This window comes from Panulirus ornatus, chromosome 46, assembly GCF_036320965.1.
Source record: "Panulirus ornatus isolate Po-2019 chromosome 46, ASM3632096v1, whole genome shotgun sequence".
Classification (NCBI taxonomy): Eukaryota; Metazoa; Arthropoda; class Malacostraca; order Decapoda; family Palinuridae; genus Panulirus; species Panulirus ornatus.
The window spans coordinates 34,178,735-34,200,404 of NC_092269.1; the positions used below are offsets into that span (position 1 = coordinate 34,178,735).

The window sequence follows — 21,670 nt, forward strand, 5'->3', positions numbered from 1 at the left end:
TGTGTGTGTGTGTGTATGCGCGCGCGCGCGTCTCATCATTCCTGGAAGGCGTCCCAGTAGGATGAACAAGGTGTTAGACTCTGTGGGGGCTCGGGGCGGGGCTTGGCGTAGGGGGCTGCTGTGGGAGTAACCATTGTGCCGTCTTCAGTTATCGATCCTTGGCTTGGGTGTGGACGTTGGCAACAACATTCATCCCCCGCGTCCCAGGAAGCGGATCATTACCAGGACGCCAGGGTTCGAACCCTCCCGCTGGCCCTCCTAACCAACCACGGCTGGTTTTGGTCCTCGCATCCTCGTGTTGGTGGCGAGGATCTCGCGGCCCTTCTCTCTCTCTCTCTCTCTCTCTCTCTCTCTCTCTCTCTCTCTCTCTATCTATCTATCTATCTATCTATCTATCTGTCTGTCTACCTGTCTCTCCCCTTTCTTAGGTCCTCTTCAAAGGGGGGGGAGTTTATTCTTGAGGATATTTTCATTTCTCTCGTGATTGGCGAATGCCTACAATGTCTACAAGCCGGGGTAAACGCCAAGTCGTTGTCTACAAGCCAGGGTAAACGCCAAGTCGTTGTCTACAAGCCGGGGTAAACGCCAAGTCCTTATCTACAAGCCGGGGTAAACGCCAAGTCCTTATCTACAAGCCGGGGTAAACGCCAAGTCCTTATCTACAAGCCGGGGTAAACGCCAAGTCGTTATCTACAAGCCGGGGTAAACACGACCCTTTATACTGGCAAGGGGAAGGAGAAGTGTTGTGTCTTTGCATGTACCTAGCCTCCTTGTTTATGTGGGGGAGATCAGCTGATTACGACGAAGGACGAGCGCCCACACGAGGTAGCAGTCAATATTAGTGGGGCGCGTTTCAGGTCCCCAGACGCCACAGGCGTCCGTCTTTTGTTTGTTTACTCTTTGAGGTTTCGCCCTCACGTCGTCGGTCGGGCCTCTCACACTTGGCTGTGGTGATACAGGTGCGATGCCTCTCCTCTCTACCCTTTAGGTGGGGGAGGAGGGTTCGCTCATACCCGTTCGGCGATGTTGTGGGAGTCTCTCTTGCCCCGCAGGAGTTTAGCGGGATATTCAACGGCGTCGCTGAAGGTTATCGTACTCCAGAGGTGGGGTATCGTGCTCCGCGAGCTTCGCTTGTTTGTGGTCATCGTACCTTGGAGGAGGAGTTAGTTAACCGTACTCCATGTTGTCTTGACTTGCATCGTGGAGGTTTGATACCACACTGATCATTAAGCTGTCCTGCTTATGGTTTGAAATTATTTCTCTCCTAATGACTACGCTTGATACAGAACATGAGATGAGGTGGCAAGGGTTAAATTATCCTCAGTTAAGGGGTCAGATCGTGGTACGAGAGGGGGTTCGAACCGTTAAAGTTGGGGTCAGATGGTGGTATGAAAGACGTTCTAGCCATTGCTACTCTGGATCGATTTCCCAGGTGATAGTGGGTGAAGGGGCTGCCCCCGTCTGGAGTATCTTTAATACTACGTTTACCTTTAAGCTGAACCTACAACCTCCCGGCGCAAGCTGTGGATGCGCGTACGGCCTCCGGGCGGAGGATTTGCGCGCCGGTTGAAAGGATGGGACGTATGGCCGGAATGCGACAGACTCATCCACCAGTTCAGTGGTCGACTATGCCACCTCAGGTAGGGAAAGGACTTCCCAACTCACAACTCAGCTCCCTCACGGCTCTATAACCTTGACTGGAAGTATCTTAACTGTATTTGGGGGGACGGTCTTAACACGCGCGCGGTCATTCACGGCGACTTGATAATGGTACCCCAAGACTCCCTCCCCGTGTTGCTTGGTGTGGGGAACGGCAGCCAATATGCGGATAATAATCCTACCCCACACAATAGACCTTAAGAGTCCATTATCTTCAGCGTATCTCGAAGAGTCATGACATCATAAGGAGCTAAAATTTTGAGGTGCCTCTGCTACAGGTGAGGGGTTCCAGTCCTCGAACTAACTGGGGACATCTGTGTAAGACCTGAAAATGCGGGGCTCTGTCTGGTTGATAATGATTGCAAGGCCTTGGCACTTGGCCCCTTCGCTTCGGACTGCCAATTCCCTCACTCTTTCCTCTGGACCGTGAGTGACAGAAGTGATTTTGGCGTCACGTAACGGAAGACCTCATAGGACTCTTCAACAGGGACTATCGAAGCCTCATTTTACTGCTGCTGTAGGAGGAGAAGGAGAGAGGCGCTGGTTGATAGATACACCAACGTTGGCCCAGCGGTTGTCCCCTCACTCCCCTGAACATTGTGAAATCTCAAGGTAAAGAAGGAACTGTTTCCCACGCCCGGGAGTCTGCATAGGTCATGGGTTTTTCGTGTACTTCAAGGACTCGGGCAGTAGAAGTTTGAAAATGGCCTTACCTTTGCAGTTTGAATGTGCTGTGTGGATTTCGACTCTAGGGCTGGAGAACGGGGGATGGGATGGTCTAAGTATATATATATCTTTTTTCGTCAAGTACAACTCGGGTCAGAAAAAAGAATATTCCTCCCCTTGGACTTGAAAATTTAAATAGCGTGTAAGAACACTGGCATCTACTTCGTCCTCCACCTGCCGAACCTCCGCCGGACGAAGGTGTCAAGAGACGAGATGCTCCTCCACCTACAGGTTCAGAATCCACTTCCGGGATCACGGCTGCCCACTTTCCTCCACCCTGGGGGTCGTGAGGAGGCGTCTGGCGTCGCTAGTGTCTCCCAAGGCTTATATTTCCCTCTCGTCCTCCCTCCTTCTTCGACCTCGGCTGGAGATGGGGAAATTAGGACGGTATCAACGGATCGTAAGCCAGCAGGAAAGGGACTATGAAGTGACATGGACCATTTTGTAACACACACACACACACACACACACACACACACACATATATATATATATATATATATATATATATATATATATAATGAGATTCGAAATCCTTGTGACAAAGACTTTGCGATGTCGTAAAGATAGCCTTTACGTCACAGGTCGTAGACACTAGTCGTAAGTTCCAGGTTGACCTGCGACACATGGCAGTTCAGATCCCGAGGACGACCTCACTGGACGACTTAGTGACGTGATATGGTGCTGACGCTTGGCTGGACGACCCCAAGGTATATTACATAATGCCAGCATTTGGCCGGACGACCCCAGGTGCAGTGTATAGTGCCGGGACCTAACAGGTAAGATGAATTTTGACAGCAGACCCGAAGGGACGGAGATAGCGTTCCTGCCTTTGTCTTGAGCACGCCCAGCGTGTCGCATCACTCACACAAGAAGGTAACTTGGTCGACCAGGCTGTGTGTGTGTTGCTCGTCTGCACCACTCGTGTTTTGATCCACCCACTGGTCGACCAGGCTGTGTGTGTGTGTTGCTCGTCTGCACCACTCGTGTTTTGATCCACCCACTGGTCGACCAAGGCAGGCTGGGTGTAAAGACAGCGTTTGCTCTTCAACCAATCGACCAAGCTGTGTGTAAAATAGTTTCGTAACCCCTCCAACACTTAGCGTTGAACCGCCTCTGCCCTGCCCCCTCCACAAAGAACCCATCCAGTCCCTTCTCGACGGGCTGGCTCCCTCACCCTCCCGTTTCAGAAGGATGTTTTGATTGCCAGGATCACACATGGTAGACCTGGGCGGCCGTGTGGAGGAGGGAGTAGGAAGTGCGTACACGATTGTTATCAGATGAGAGAATGTTTATATGACGCATGTCTCCTCCCAGGCTAAAATGAGAAGAAAAATTATGTGTGTATATATATATATATATATATATATATATATATATATATATATATATATATATATATATATATGTGTGTGTGTGTGTATATATATATATATATATATATATATATATATATATATATATATATATATATATATATATATATATATATAAATATATATACACGTAAATTTCAAAGTTACTTTCGTGGATATTCACATGTGTTGGTGTGCCTGTGTTACGGTGTGTGTGTGTGTGTGTAGGCGAAGGTTGTCATTTTTTTGTATGAGGAAACCAAAAAGGCAATGGACCAGCTCTCCAGACCCGAAGGAAAAAAATTCCCCACCTGATGATAACCAGGAAGAGAGAGAGGGAGAAAGTGGAGTGGAGAGGGGTAGGGTCACCCACCTGGTAACACAAGGCAGTTGGCCAATTATCTCCGGGAGGACCAAGCTAACAGCTAGGCCAGCCACAACATGAGTCTATATAAGCCAGTGTCTTGGCCTGGGGGTCATGGAAGCCCTAGCGTTGACTCAGCAGCGAAGGGTCACTTTCCACTCGAGGTTGGGTCTGAGTTCGTCCCTCCGTCAGGTTGGTGATGCTCATTCTTTTCCTGGCGTATGTGTACCTAAGCCTATACATTCCAAAAGTATGTGGACCCGTGCCTGCACATTCATGATGTATGTGCACCCGTGCCTACACATTCGTGGTGTATGTGTACCCGTGCCTACACATTCGTGATGTATGTGGACCCGTGCCTACACATTCATGATGTATGTGGACCCGTGCCTACACATTCGTGATGTATGTGCACCCGTGCCTACACATTCATGATGTATGTGGACCCGTGCCTACACATTCATGATGTATGTGGACCCGTGCCTACACATTCATGATGTATGTGGACCCGTGCCTACACATTCATGATGTATGTGGACCCGTGCCTACACATTCATGATGTATGTGTACCCATGCCTACACATTCGTGATGTATGTGCACCCGTGCCTACACATTCATGATGTATGTGGACCCGTGCCTACACATTCATGATGTATGTGGACCCGTGCCTACACATGATGTATGTGGACCCGTGCCTACACATTCATGATGTATGTGGACCCGTGCCTACACATTCATGATGCATGTGGACCCGTGCCTACACATTCATGATGTATGTGGACCCGTGCCTACACATTCATGATGTATGTGTACCCGTGCCTACACATTCATGATGCATGTGGACCCGTGCCTACACATTCATGATGCATGTGGACCCGTGCCTACACATTCATGATGTATGTGTATCCATGCCTACACATTCATGATGTATGTGTACCCGTGCCTACACATTCATGATGTATGTGTACCCGTGCCTACACATTCATGATGTATGTGCACCCGTGCCTACACATTCATGATGTCTGTGTATCCGTGCCTGTACATTCATGACATGTGTGCCCGTGCCTACACATTCGTGGTGTATGTGTACCCGTGCCTACACATTCATGATGTATGTGCACCCGTTCCTACACATTCATGATGTATGTGCACCCGTTCCTACACATTCATGATGTATGTGCACCCGTTCCTACACATTCATGATGTATGTGCACCCGTGCCTACACATTCCTGAGGTGCACCTGTTTAAGATCAGGTTATTCGAGTCCAGAGCTGACTGTGGCGTGGCGTCAAACCCAACATTTGGGCTGACGGTCCTAATTACCGATGTTTGGAGATTACCCTTGTGTCTCGTCTTCTGTTGAGATCACCCATTTCCCCATTACCTGTTGCCCCTTACCTGGTGCGAGAGACGTGTGCCTGATCTGGGTGAGGGCGGGCGGCCCGGCGGCAATCGCTCCCTCAGCGTCAAATTCCTCGAATAGAAGACGCCACAGGCGAAGGCCAGAGCCGCGTCGGTGTCTTACGGCCGATGATCACACCTGACCGACCCAGGATCATGGCCCTTAAAGGCACCGATAGGACCACCAGTCTTCGCTCAGGCTCTTCTAAATTCGGCTAATTATGATGCATTTGTGTAATTCGAGGTTGTGTGTTGTGTGTGTGTGTGTGCGTGTGGAGGATTGTAAGTAATTAACTTAGGCTGTGAGAGGGATGGTGTGGGAGGGCCGAGAGTGGGGAGGGGGGCCATTAAAGACGCCCTGCAGTCATTAAGGCGTAGACGACCTAAGGAGGCCTTCCTCACGACGCGGCGCGCACACCGAGAGTTCACACGGGAGAGAAGCCTTATGAATGCCATTCAGTGTTGCGCGTAACTTCTGCACACGGGAGAGAAGCCATGTGGATGTCATTCAGTATTGCATGCGGCTTCTACACACTGGAGAGAAGCCATATTGATGTCACATAGTGTTAGTTTGACTTCTACACACCGGAGAGAAGCCATATTGATGTCACATAGTGTTAGTTTGACTTCTACACACCAAAGAGAAGCCATATTGATATATAGTGTTAGTTTGACTTCTACGCACCGGAGAGAAGCCATATTGATATCATTTAGTGTTAGTTGGCTTCTACACACCGGAGAGAAGCCATATTGATGTCATACAGTATTGCATGCGACTTCTACACACCGGAGAAAAGCCATATTGATGTCATTCATTGTTACGTGTGTCTACTGCACACCGGAGAGAAGCGGTATGAATGTTATTGTTACATATAACTACTACATATGAGAGAAGCCACATGGATGCCATGTACTGATGTAGCCATAAATGTATTGTACAGTGTTATACATGACCACACACAGGTGAGAAGCCATGTGAATGCCATAGCCATATGAATGTCATTTAGTGTTGTACACAACGTCTACACACAGGAGAGAAACCATATGGATGTGGTTAGCGTTACATGCAGTGGGAAAAAGGGGGCAAATATGACCTCAGATTGCCAGAAGACAGCGTGCAAGAGAGTATGATTAAGGGACACGTACATGATATACACCAGCTCGGGTTGTTACCCTCGCACAACTCAATTCGGAAGTCAAAAACTAGTCCTTGCTACAAGGCGAGGCCGGGCTAGCTTGAGTGTAGGTGCCGGCCCTCACCAGGGCAGCTTCTGGTGTTGACTGACCACTGAGATGACTTAAGGGTCAGGACAAGATGATGAGGGTATCAGGGGAGGTCCCTAAGATGTCTTGAGGATCAGGGGATAATGATGAGGGTATTAGGAAAGTCCCTGAGATGTCTTGAGGATCAGGGGATAATGATGAGGGTATTAGGGAAGTCCCTGAGATGTCTTGAGGATCAGGGGATGATGATGAAGATGTCAGGGAATCCCTAACACACAAATCAGGAGGTAGACAATAAGGGATGGTTTAGGCCCCCCCATCCTACTTGCCAGTGGAGGCCCAGCCCAACTCTTGTGTTGCCCCCGTTCGCTAATCCCTCTGCTCTTTACCTCGCTGTGTTTGACCTCTCTCTCTCTCTCTCTCTCTCTCTCTCTCTCTCTCTCTCTCTCTCTCTCTCTCTCTCTCTCTCTCTCTCTCTCTCTCGTCGGCGAGTTATTTCCACACACACACACACGCGTCCTCCTCCTCCGTTCACCTATCATGTAGCCATAATAAAGTAGAAGGATGTAGCCATGATACAGTAGATGTAACCACGATACAGTAGTCATGTAGCCATGATAAAGTAGAAGCATGTAGCTATGATACAGTAGATGTAGCCATGATACAGCAGAGTCGTGTAGCCATGATACAGTAGATGTAGCCATGATACAGTAGATGTAGCCATGATACAGCAGAGTCGTCTAGCCATGATACAGTAGATGTAGCCATGATACAGCAGAGTCGTCTAGCCATGATACAGTAGATGTAGCCATGATACAGCAGAGTCGTCTAGCCATGATACAGTAGATGCAGCCATGATACAGCAGAGTCGTCTAGCCATGATACAGTAGATGTAGCCATGATACAGTAGATGTAGCCATGAAGATATGAGTGCGTATCATTAACATTAACGAAGTTCCTGATTATCCTTGGTTAATGAGGTTAACCCACCCACCCACACCCACACACAGGGCGGGTGAGGAGGCGATTTACATAGAACAGGTTTCGGGTGGTAGTTTAGTCATTTATTTATCGCGCACGAGAGACTCGATCAGTCAACGTCTGGTGCGCAGTATAACCAAGAGCATACTTTAGTTACACACACACACACACACACACACACACACACCGCCGTGTATCATCAATCAGTGTGTGCGCGCTAGATCGCCCTTCCGACGAGGTCCAGAAATCTGAAAATTTCCCAGCCTTTAAGGACATATTTCTCTCTCTCTCTCTCTCTCTCTCTCTCTCTCTCTCTCTCTCTCTCTCTCTCTCTCTCTCTCTCCCTTCCTCGGGAGAACCACGCCTGCGGACGGGTCATTTAACGAGCAGTTGAAAGTAATTTTGGAGAGAGAGAGACCCCCGCGCCTTTGTGTGTGGTTTCATCAGGTGAAAATCTGGCGCGGCGCGGCGATTGCCTCGTTCGGGGATCCCGTGTTTTGAGTGGTCATTTTGAGAGGAGGGAGGGTCATTATCCCGGATCATCAGGGCTAGTTTTCAGGACCCCACCCGGGTAATTACAGGGGGAAGGCCATTATGTTGTTAGAGAATATGAGCTTTGTATTTCACGGGTGTATTACATATATATATATATATATATATATATATATATATATATATATATATATATATATATATATATATATATATATATGAGTCAACGGAGAATGGAACACAAAAAGTTGCCAAGTGCACTTTCGTGTAGTAATCACATCATACAGTACCTACCTTAACTGCCCTGCCATGTTATAGTGGATAACTCAATGTAATGTGTTATAGTGGACCAGCTGTACATCCCTGTGATATGCTGTGTTAAGAGTGGTCACCTGACCTTTGTGCTGTGTTGTGGTAGACCAGCTGTGTTACAGTGGCCTAGGATTAGGGCTTGGGGGGAGGGATTTCCCCTCACCCACCCCTGCACTATAGTTGACACAAACGTAGGCATCTCTTCCTTCGCAATTCCTTATTTCCTTCCTGATTTTTCCCTGATTTTCTAACCTTCCTCTTTTGTTATCAGTGTCCCCGAGTCTCCGTTGGCGCTTGAGAAATCACCCCGCCCCCCTTCTCCTCCTCTCCTCTCCTCCCACCTCATCTTTCCTCCTGTTCATTGCCACGACGTCCTGTCTTTACCCTCATCTTTATCCTCATATGACTCTCTTCCTCATTGTTATCATCTCCTCATACTCTTCCTGGTATACTTACTGTGGTATACTCTGGTATACTCCTTGATGTGGTATTTACTCTTCCTGCTAGTTATACCATGGTATACACCGGTGATATATATATATATATATATATATATATATATATATATATATATATATATATATATATATATATATATATATTAGTCCACGGGGAAAATGAAACACGAAAAGTTCCCAAGTGCACTTTCGTGTAATAATCATAGGAATATCTTGATCACGCGCAAAATTGTGATCCTTTCCAACATATATATATATATATATATATATATATATATATATATATATATATATATATATATATATATATATATATTCTCCCCGTGGTGTTATATTTCGAGGCATTATTCTCTCACTCCCCAAGTTACATATCTCCTCCCCACAGACTCTCCGTCCCACCCCAGCCCTTCCCTCTCTCACCCGCAGGCCTCCCCATCTCGTCATAAGCTCCCCGTCCCACTCTTTCAAGTTGGCCCATCCTGCCCCCAAAGCTCCGCATCCCGCCTAAGCTCCCCATCTCACGCTAAGCTCCCCATGTTGTAAACTCCCAACTCGGTGTAGGCTCCTCCTGCCTTATCCAAGCCCTAACTCCCATCCCTCCATACTCCATCATTCTGCCCTTTATGTCCTGATGTCTCCCGTGGGCTAATTCTCTCTCTCTCTCTCTCTCTCTCTCTCTCTCTCTCTCTCTCTCTCTCTCTCTCTCTCTCTCTCTCTCTCTCTCTCTCTCTCTCTCTCTCTCTCTCTCTCTCAGTCGGCTATCCACCCCGACTCTCCAGGCTGGGGGTAATGGCGAGATTGCCCTCTAGATTAGCCAAGTTCCTGACAGATGGCGCGTTATTGTAGCCATTCCTGCAAATGGCTACATGTTGCTGGCGCGTTTTGAGCCATCGACTTGGCGCTGGTGTCTTCAATTCAGACTTTGTTCTCGGGGCAAATTTAGGTACAGTTAGTGTATATGTCATTACTGAACACAGTACGAAACAGTGGGACTAAGCAGTTAGCGTTTTTATGGGTTGTAAAAGACTTTAAACCAAGCAGTGAATATTGTTGGAACATCTCCCTTCACACCAGCTGTAATATATGATTGACGAACAACACATGAGTGGCAGTTTGTATTGTTCAATCATATTTTGATGTAAATTCATATGTCAGTTATTTGATAATTACTAAACTCTATTAAAGAATACGATAAATAATCGTGAATAATTAAAGAAACCTCTACTTAAAATACTATCAAAATACTATCATAAATGTATTATTAAGTGATTGTGCTGTTTACGTGAGCGTATGTAAACTATGAATGTTTCTCACAAGCCAACAAACGTAAGGGAAATATATTCTTTTCGAGTCAAAAAGTAACAAAGTTTACGCCGTGTAGTTGTCAGCGTCACGCATGCGCGCCTTCCGTTCGTCGTGGATGGATAAGATTTGCTGATGACGTTACGCGTCGCGTTTTATGTAAGGAGCGTTACGATAGATCGGGTGAGGGAACGTACTGGTGTATATCATTGCGACGAAACCCCCGCCCCATTGAGTAGACGCGTACGATACTATAGTCCAGTTGCGCATATTTACTTCAGTGAGAGAGGATGTACGATAATTCAGTCCTGTAACGCGTATCTGTTTTGGTCATTGGACGTACGATACTTCAATCCAGTAGCGCATAGTAGTAAACTTTAGTGCTATGGCGTACGATACTTTTGCCTAGGGTCTTCTCGTTTTCTACTGAAGGGTAATGGTCTTTGCTCCCGGAAGGTATGAAGGTAATGGGGTAATATCGAGGTATGGGGGAGAGAAATGGCGCTATTTCAACTCTTCCGTCCCTAATCTTTACCTGGGAAAATAACACGGAAGGAAATAAATGAGGTGCAGACATCTATTGCTAAATGATATTCCAGATGAGTAGATCTTAGTTAGATGAACAGCATCTTTCAAATAATGGCATAAAGAAAAAAAAAAAGGCTTACATACACGTAGCTAACTAGCCATTTTTTTCCTCGATGAAACGTCGAATTCACTTCGTATGGAATCTCCCCTGAGATCAGGATGTGCCAGATTATGTAAAGTGAATATAATCATGTAGACAACCCTAAGCTAATTAGGAGACTTCCTGCCTGGCGGCATGAGGAGTAACCACGTGACCTTTGACGTCATGATAACCCCCCTCCACCCCCACACACCCCAACCCCCCTGAAGGCTTCCTCAGCCCGCGGGCATATAAATTACCACAGACGAGTCTCACTTTCTTTCGACTTATTTTCCTCGAAGACCATTTACTAAAATGAGACTATTCAACGTAACTCATTTTTACATCGTAATAATGTTTGCTTTTGGGAGAACGGAACGTAAAACGGGTCATCCTGCAATTAAGTAAAATATGTACAGATACATGGCAATGGAGGGGGCCATTACATAAGCCTTATGAACCGCAAGAAAATTCTCCTCGTTTTCCTTTCAATTCTCTAAATATCATGGTGATGTGAATGTAAATGTTGCTCTTTCAGTCTGGTTATAAGACAAGAAAGTGAAAGGTGTCCGTAATTTATAGTTGATTATATATATGTATATGTTTACCAAATGGCGTCCTAGCTTCGTCTCTTCGATGTATATCAACTGACTGTTATGTTTGTCTCTTGTGTCTCCCCTGATGATGTGATTATTACACGAAAGTGCACTTGGGAACTTTTCGTGTTTCATTTTCCCCGTGGACTCATAGGAATATATATATATATATATATATATATATATATATATATATATATATATATATATATATATATATATATATATATATATAATGTTCGTTGTGATTGCCTCATTGCAGGTGCATGTTTGACATACTCTTGATATATTTATCATTAATTTACCTTGTAGATGTAAGCTGAGGAACTTATAAATCAATTGCTAAATAGAGATTGCTGTGAATACTGTTGTAAAGACGTTGATTTACATAAGCAGTAAGTGTTTACTTATTGGGAATACGTCAGATGAAACTCTTTTGGATTGTCCATGTTACTGCTTGATTAAGAGGCAGTGGTGAATTAATTGCGCCCCCCCCCCCTTCACATAAGTGCTTGGGGGGGCTGGTAAAACTGTGGTGTCCTCTCTCTCTCTCTCTCTCTCTCTCTCTCTCTCTCTCTCTCTCTCTCTCTCTCTCTCTCTCTCTCTCTCTCTCTCTCTCTCCCGCCGTTAATTTCAGACCAAACCAAGAGAGAGATTACGTAACCGGGTGGTTCAGGGAGAGTAGTTTATCCTACAGCAAGTCTAACCAGGGCAAGGAACGGCAAATTACATGAATGTATATAGACAGTAATTTTTATTTTCGTTTCTTTTTCCCCTGCGCTCGCGTCCGTTGGCGTAAATTGGGGAGGGGTGTTTGGCAGCAGTGTGGACGTGCGTAAATGTAGTAGGAGTTTATCCAAGATGATTAGTCTCGCTTTCCGACTTTCTAGTTAACTCAGATGTGATTTCTTGCTCTGAGGGAGTTGGATCTGTTTCAAAGTTAACACTTAAACGTTAAAGTTAACACTACGTTCGAGCGAGTGTTGGCATTACTATCTGCCGGTACTTCAATTATCTTCCGTAAGCTTATAAGAGCATTGTTTTGGGTATTCAAATGTCCTCTCAGGTGGAGACTAATTAACCCGGATTGTCTTCTTCCCACAGGATGTCTTTGTTAAGGTAACCTCTCTTGTCTTCCCACAGGATGTCTTTGTTAAGGTAACCTCTCTTGTCTTCCCACAGGATGTCTTTGTTAAGGTAACCTCTCTCTCTTGTCTTCCCACAGGATGTCTTTGTTAAGGTAACCTCTCTCTCTTGTCTTCCCACAGGATGCCTTTAAGGTAACCTCTCTTGTCTTCCCACAGGATGTCTTTGTTAAGGTAACCTCTCTTGTCTTCCCACAGGATGTCTTTGTTAAGGTAACCTCTCTCTCTTGTCTTCCCACAGGATGTCTTTGTTAAGGTAACCTCTCTCTCTTGTCTTCCCACAGGATGTCTTTGTTAAGGTAACCTCTCTTGTCTTCCCACAGGATGTCTTTGTTAAGGTAACCTCTCTCTCTTGTCTTCCCACAGGATGTCTTTGTTAAGGTAACCTCTCTTGTCTTCCCACAGGATGTCTTTGTTAAGGTAACCTCTCTTGTCTTCCCACAGGATGTCTTTGTTAAGGTAACCTCTCTCTCTTGTCTTCCCACAGGATGTCTTTGTTAAGGTAACCTCTCTCTCTTGTCTTCCCACAGGATGTCTTTGTTAAGGTAACCTCTCTTGTCTTCCCACAGGATGTCTTTGTTAAGGTAACCTCTCTTGTCTTCCCACAGGATGTCTTTGTTAAGGTAACCTCTCTTGTCTTCCCACAGGGTGAAGACAACATTGAGTACTTCCTTGGCCTCACGCCCTCTGGAGTGATCGTCCTCAGAAATAAAGCTAAAGTTGGTAATTATTACTGGTAAGTCCTTCAACCGCTCGACTGTTGGCAACTGTTAGTCTAGCGAGTACATGGTATTCAAAGTTGCATTATGTTATTCACTGTATTATTCACTAATTATTCATTATTCACCATAAGACAGATAACTCAGAGGAAGATTTTATACTCTTAATAGATTATAAGAGAGTTCTATGTCGAATTTCTCATGAAAGTGCGTGATTTTGTGTGTGGCGCATGCGCGACATTTTTATCATCAAATTTCGTTTTCTGAAATGATCCTTTTGGAAATTACTTTGGGTTGCATCTTATCAAACACCATATTACAGATTATGATGCCAGTTTGGGAAAGCGAATTTCGAGTTTGGTACCCACAGAGATAAGATATATTAGATTTTTTTACCACTGGTCCTGCATTATCTGAAAGTGGTAGAAATATGTCAATAGATGGATTTACATCCAAATTCATTCGTGATTTTTAAAGATTAAACTGTTTTATTGCACTTTTGGTGAGTTCGAATCGCCGGTAGTATTTTACAGTTCAGTAGAATTCAATTCAGCCCTAAATGTACCAAAGTGGAGTATATATATATATATATATATATATATATATATATATATATATATATATATATATATATATATATATGCGCCTTTTTCTTTGGCCGTCAACGGCAGCACAATCATTGAACCATTTATGATCTATATAAGCCATAATACGCACGCTAACGCGGAAAGTTGCGGGGGAAAGAACAAGGGAAGCACATTTAACCCTCCTGCAAACCCAGCTAATGTGCCCCTGTTACAGAGAGAGAGAGAGAGAGAGCAAAAAATACGAAGGGATGATTCGGTTACTGCCATATATATATATATATATATATATATATATATATATATATATATATATATATATATATATACTTTTGTGGGCTTCATCTCGGCTATAGACTCTTCTCGCTCCTCGCCTGCTGTGTCCATGAGGGCTACAGATACCATAGCCCGGGCAATAATAGGCAATATACAACGTAGGCGGAAGAGTCCATATAACAAACAATTCTGTCAATATGGAGGCATTATTACCTCATCCTATCGCCATCTCTTTGGTCTCTTACTCCCTGAACTCTTTTGCTTTTACCCTTGTTGCACCCTTATTCTTTCTCTCGGACTTCTTTTCCTGTTTTATTCTTGTGTTCTTACCACTTTGCTTTTCTACCTATCTTGTATTTATTGACCAAGTTTCTGGTCTTTTAATGGTTGGCTCCATGGTAATCGCTTCTTGCTTTTGTGTTGTGGACGAGGCAACAAAAGACGTATGTGTTTTTTGTAATTTCTGTCAAAAAATGATAAGGAAGACATTATTATCAACTCCTGATATGTGTTGGTATTTGTTTGGTAATTCATAATCGCTTGGAAATCTGTTAATGACAGTATGGTACGAGTCTCTTAATAACAAATATTGTGATAAGGTAGAAAATCTATTAATCACAAATATTGTGATATGGTAAGAATCTATTAATCACAAATATTGTGATATGGTAAGAATCTATTAATCACAAATATTGTGATATGGTAAAAATCTATTAACCACAAATATTGTGATATGGTAAAAATCTATTAACCATAAATACTGTGATATGGTAAAAGTCAATTAATCGCACTTATTGTGATATAGTAAAAATCTGTTATCACAAATATTGTGATATGGTAAAAATCTATTAACCACAAATATTGTGATATGGTAGAAATCTATTCATCTCAGATATTTCGAAAGTGGTCAAGCCTCATGTATATGGGTTACCTAATAGAGTCAGGACGACCTAATCTGTATTTCTGTCTTCCAGGCCTAGGATATCCAAGGTGTACTTTCGTGGTCGGTTCTTCATGCTACGTGTGCGTGACAAGAACGTGAGTATTGGCATGCTTTTCCATGCTAACAGTCACCAGGTAGATGGTTCACTTGATGTAAGCGATTCAACTTAGAAATTATCATAGATCTTGAAGATTTGTGTGTGTGTGTGTGTGTGTGTTTTCGCCATTTCTCTAGTAAGTAAGGTAGTGTGTTAGGAGTAGACGAGGAATTGCCTCATTCTCTCACCTCTACATTCTAGCTATCATGTGTAGTGCACAGAAACCATAACCCCCCCTGTCCACGGCTAGGCCTCACTTGATCGCCGTTTCCCGCGTGAGCGAGGTAGCACCAGGAAGCACATGAAGAATGGCCTGTCCACTTACACACACTCACACACACACACACATACATTCATACATACATACATACATTCATACATGCACATATACATATCAACATATGAATATACACATGCACAGATATACACATATATATACACATGTACATATTCATACTTGCTTGCCTTCATCCATTCCTAGCGCTACCGTGCTCCACAGGAAACAGCATCGCAACACCCTGCTTCAGCGAAGAAGTGCCAGGAAAACCAACAAAAAAGGCCACATTCGTTCACACTCAGTCTCGAGCTGTCATGTGTAATGCACCGAAACCACAGCTCCCTATCCACATCCAGACCCCACAGGCCTTTCCATGGTTTACCCCAAACGTTTCACATGCCCTGCTTCAGTCCATTGACAGCACCTCGACCCTGGTATATCACATCGTTCCAATTCACTTTATTCCTTGCACACTTCTGATCGTCTTGTATGTATGTATACTTACGATCAATGTGACTTACAACCATCCTTACATACAACTGGAAAAAATAGAAATATGAAGTAGAAATGATAAAACATGAAGTAAAGAAACTTAAGTGAATAAAGAAACTACTGAATTGTATGATGAAGCTGGTTAATAGAAAACGAGATAATCATGATAGAAATTGAGTAGGATAAAAGAATGCTGCACAGGTCTATGAATTCTACATGCCTTGCTGACATACGTCTCACTTATGTCCATTTTGAGATCCGACTGGTCAGTTATAATGTAACTCAAACGTATGTCAACCATACAACATTGTTGGAACCACTATTCCTTCAAACATACCCATTTTTGCTTTCCGAGATAATGTTCTCGACTTCCACACATTCTTCAAGGCTCCCAGGATTTTCGCCCCCTCCCCCACCCTATGATCCACTTCCACTTCCATGGTTCCATCCGCTGCCAGATCCACTCCCAGATATCTAAAACACTTTACTTCCTCCAGTTTTTCTCCATTCAAACTTACCTTACATATTCGCCATTTCCCATGTTAGCGAGGTAGCATTAAGAACAGAAGACTGAGCCATAGAGGAAATATCCTCACTTGGCCCCCTTCTCTGATCCTTCTTTTGGAAAGTTATATATACATATGTGATATAAGTGTCAGCTATTCTTAGCTTAAATGTGTAATCCTTATAAACCTACTTATATCCTTTGCCAGAGCCACATCTCTTTTGCAACACATCCCAGCCTTCTGCCTTCTTCATCATTTACAGTATAAGCTTTAACCTCCTGACCCCCATTCTTGTTTGTGTTCTTCCACCTTTCTTCTGCCATTTACCTTCCTCTCCTCCCATGTTCCCTCACTTAGTCATGCCTTCCTATCTTTCCAGTTCCTCCTCCTCATCCTTTTTTTTCCCATCACTGTGATTACTATTTCATCTGTCCTCCCACAGAATTCTGAGAACACTTACGGCTTTGAGACCCCTAGTAAAGCAGCTTGCAAGCACCTTTGGCAATGCTGTGTCGAACATCATGCATTCTTCAGACTGACACAGGCCTCAGGCAACTCCCCAGCTGCTATCTTCTCCCTAGGATCCAAGTTCAGGTACAGGTATGATCCATTAGTTGACAAAGAGGCCCAAACGTGTTATATAGAGTTAGAGCCAAGAAGAAGCTAGAGTTATAAAGTTTCTGGGATTGGTTATTGAGTATGAAGCAAAATTGTGAGTACAGTACTTGGCTAATCTGACAGGGAAAATCTAAAGGAAATTTGTGCATGAATAGTTGAACACCTTCTTTTTATTTGGGTTGTTAGCACTATGATGTAAATTTTTTATTAAGAAAAATATTGTTATTTTGGTGCATTATGAATGATCATATATTTTTGCATAGGTAGTTTGGTACCAGATGGCCTATTTATTTTTGTCTTTCATAACCACATTTTCATATGACTTATACAGTGTCTGTCATATATGTCATACAATTATTGTAGAGCATGTCATCCTTTGAGTAGATTTTTACATTGTATGCGGTAGTTACAGTTCATTAAACTACTTCAGTTTATGGAGCTTAGAAGTTGTTAAGTTACATTTCTTTTATATACTCTTATGCATGCTAGCCTTTAAATCATATAGATGCACGTTGTATAGAAGCCTTTTATGTCCTGCCTGTAACTATGTAGCATAGTTATATTCTGTATAGATAATCATGTGGAGCCTTTTTTTTTTTTTTCATTTACCCACTTCTTGTATTTTGGCTTCAGTATTGTAATTTTTTTTTTTTTTATTTTTTTTTTTAAATAATGCTTACATTATTATGCTTTGATCCTTCACTGAGTATCTTCTCTGGACTTGCTCACCACAGAAAATAGCATTCATGGTTAAACTCCCACTTTGCATAAGTAAATGTTTATCATAATGGATCATTTTCATGCTGCACACATATTATTATTATTAATGATTATTATTATTATTATTGTTATTATTACCATTATTATTATTATTATTATTATTATTATTATTATTATTATTATTATTATTATTATTATCACTATTATTTAGCCCTAGGACCCATTTATGGAGTTCCTTTAGCTTCAAGGCTACACTTCACTTAGGAGTAGGGTAAAGTGGGTTCCTTTGAGGCAAGAAGTTCTTTGACAACACTGTACTCTTTTCCGTATGCTGACCATGATACAACCTTATGAAAGGTGGCTTGCAGATTCTGTTAACACCTGCATCTTACATATATAAACAGTAGTCACTATCCAGTGTGATTTTAATAACAGTGAACATGAATTAGACATTTGAAATAAACATGTTAAATGATATCTCTTAGTAGAGTAACAATGAAATAGTTTGTTATGCAACAGAATAGATTCAGTTTCTTATAATGCATGCCTCACTTGACCTTCAATATTGTTCAGCTCAAGTTTATTTTGCAGTGGGAGGACAGAGAAAGAAGCAGTTCAGGATGCTAAGATAGGGTCACGAACACAACCCGAGTTTACCAGGATGCCCAGTAGGAGGTACCAACGGCGTATTGTAGAAGGTGCACAAGATAGTAAGTTTACTCAATTCTGTGATAGTCTACTTGTAAGAATTTTTGTATTATCAGACTTAGTTGCAGTACAGTACATACTGAAACTTGTTTGAAGTACAACATATCGTTTTGTTAATCTTATTCTACAAGTTTGTTGTTTTTAACGTTATTTTATATGTAGTAAGTCTTCTTGCATTGTTAGATGCATTAGTTTTGATCAAGATCCCAGATGTCATTTTCTGGACTGAGAGCAAGATGGCATATGTTCTAGTATTTCCTGAAGGTCTTTAGTTACTAAACTCCATGCTTTGTAAGTACTAAACACTAAACAGTAAATTCAGAGGAGCTTCAGGTTTTCACCTAAGCAAAACAGACCACCTCGTTGAAGTAAAGAAAGTGAAAATATTTTGGAAAGATATGAAAGATAACCCAGTGAATGTACACAAGGGGGAAAGTTGTGTAAAGTAGTTTAAAGTAGAAAAAAAAAATGAATGGAAAGGGGATTGAATAACAGATTATAAAATTTAGTTTTAGCAGTCTGTAAAGGATAGTATCAATAGTGAGCTGGAGAATAATAATCTTTAAAGGATAGTGTGAATTTTTGAAATGTAATGTAGTCTAGATACTGGGACGACAGCATAGAAGTATTGAAAACAGAGAGGTAAGAAACAAACCTCACTGCTTCTTGAACATCTTGGACCACTCTGATGCCGTGTTGTAACTGTTCTGAAGTACATTAAGTGGCCCAATCTGTTGTCAGAGTTTGAAAGTTATGGAAACTCTCCACACTCTATGAATTTTAGAAATTTTAACTGATTACTGTAGTATCTGACGATTATAATGAAATATCCTGGTCTTCATAAATTCATTTTAGTGGGTGAAGGGTTCATTTATGTTTGTAGGGCCACAAGAGGTTGAGTGATAATATCAAGATTCATTCACACATTTAAACCCCATGGGCCAGAAATGCTGCAGTGAAGCCCTTGCTTAAAGCAGAATGTTATTGCTTTTTGGGATGTAGTAGCATTATTGTAGGGTATCAAAATTCTTTTTGTCCACTACTTTCACCATACTTACAGATATCTTACTGAGAATAAACAGCCTTTTTGGAGAAGTATAATATCTACTGTTTTACCAACTCTGTTCATATTAGTAAGTTACATGGTATGATTTACCAGTCTGATAATTGTTTTTGCATAAGCAGTAACCTCATTTTTGTTCCACAAAGCTATCTGTACCAGTATCAAGTTTTACTCGCCATATTCAAAGAAATCTTCCACAATATTTGCCAGTGCTTAATAAAATTTCTGTTACCCATGCATACACATAGAGGCTTTTCGCTGTTGGATTATAACTAAAGGCAAGTGTTTGCAGATTCAGTATATAAACATTCATTGTGTAATACATAACAAGATGTTGATAAATCTCCCATGCTGTCATAGTCTATCTATCTATAATACTTACTAAGATATAATTCCATAAAAAGATAACTCTCACTATATTATTAATGTATCAACAGATCCTCCTGTATGAAGTTGCAGTATTTCCATGATCACTTAAGACACTCTCCAAATCAAATATCAGATTGCAGCTTACAATTTGATGGCCTAATTTAAGAGATATGTTCAGGCCATTATATCCTTAATCTGATAAGAATTTGTTTTAATATAAGTAATTTATTTTTTATAATTGTTTATGTTATTTAATATTGAAAGAGTATTGTAATGTTTCTGATACATAGATTATGAAAGATATTAACAAGTACCTTTGAATGTATTCACAGCCCCACGTGTAGAGGATGTAGAAGTTAAACCAGAGACACGCAACACTGTGCAACTACCCACACCTGTCTCAACGTGAGTTTTCTGTTAATATAGCCTATGTGAACTTGCAACACTGTGCAACTACCCGCACCCATCTCAACATTAGTTTACTGTTAATATAGCCTGTGAACCTAAATGCAAAGTTATGAGAATGTGGAATTGGAGTAAGAGGTAGTTATTTTGATGATGCTCTCAAATTGGAAAATTTCATTAAGATGTGTAACTCGTTTCTTGTCATCAGAGTCTCGCACATGTATCGCAGTACCTCTATGACTCTAGCTCCTCGTAGTGACTCACCTCGCAGCACTCGTTCTGCACCCTACCCGGCTAGTGTAGCGACTTCTGGGGGTACAGCTACGCTTTTGGGAGGTAGGAGTGGAGAACACAGACCAAGAGGGGAATCTCCTAGATCAGTTCACTCTGCGGTGTCTGCCCCACAGAACTGTGTAGTATCACGACGAACTTCGAGTGTGGACAGCCAGTCTTCTGTTGATTCCCGAGGACACCGCAGGTTTGTTTTTGATTATGCTCACATTCGATATCTCAGTGCAATGATTCAGCCTTAGAAACATTTTTCAAGCATCAGGGTCAATTCATTTATGTTGCAGTATGTTACTTGTTATGGTACATTTGGGGTTGTCACCTACATCTTGGCCTCAAATTTATTCTCATCTTCTGTGTTGAAGGTGGAGAGGATAGGAATGATGGATGTTTGATATATTTGTTTTGTTACTTAGTTTAAAAGAGATTATATTGTACAGTATAAACTTTATTAAATGACATGATTTGTTCTTACATCCATAAGAGCTGTAAGTCTTGTCTTCCCCTAAGGACTTTATTCCATAAGAAAGCTGATGCTGAGAAAAGATGAAGGTGAGGGATTATTAGTGTCACTGACAGAAGAATGAGAAATGGAAAGGGGTTCAGTTCAGCATCTTCATGATGCGGAATGTTCATGCTGCATTCACATGGAAGGGATTCCAGTGTAGCATCTTGATGCTCCTGAATGTTCATATCATTATTGTGCCAAAGACTGAGGACTAGAAGGAGGATCTAGTACAGCACACTATTTTTCTGGAATATTCATGTCATTATGTTCATGTTCATTTGTGGTGAAGTAACACATGTATGCCTGTACTGTTATAGTATATATATCAGGTATAGTAATGGATTATGTAATGCATGAGAAAATGCATTCTTGATTCATATTGTACTCTGTGCAGAACTTTTGTGGTATCTTTG

General features: G+C 42.3%; 1 protein-coding gene across 16 annotated transcripts in view; it reads left to right on the forward strand.

The window, feature by feature from the left end:
• Positions 1-21,670, forward strand: part of LOC139763209 (uncharacterized) — a 708,912-nt gene that overhangs the window by 653,935 nt on the left and 33,307 nt on the right. For 12 of the 16 annotated variants that reach the window (XM_071688990.1, XM_071688991.1, XM_071688992.1 and 9 more), the window contains 7 exons: positions 13,332-13,420; positions 15,238-15,301; positions 17,021-17,178; positions 18,508-18,626; positions 19,936-19,965; positions 20,389-20,461; positions 20,670-20,939. In XM_071688990.1, coding sequence (XP_071545091.1) covers positions 13,332-13,420; positions 15,238-15,301; positions 17,021-17,178; positions 18,508-18,626; positions 19,936-19,965; positions 20,389-20,461; positions 20,670-20,939 — 803 coding nt within the window. The remainder of the gene's footprint in view (positions 1-13,331; positions 13,421-15,237; positions 15,302-17,020; positions 17,179-18,507; positions 18,627-19,935; positions 19,966-20,388; positions 20,462-20,669; positions 20,940-21,670) is intronic. The other 4 variants (XM_071688987.1, XM_071688994.1, XM_071688983.1 and 1 more) reach the window with 3 other exon arrangements.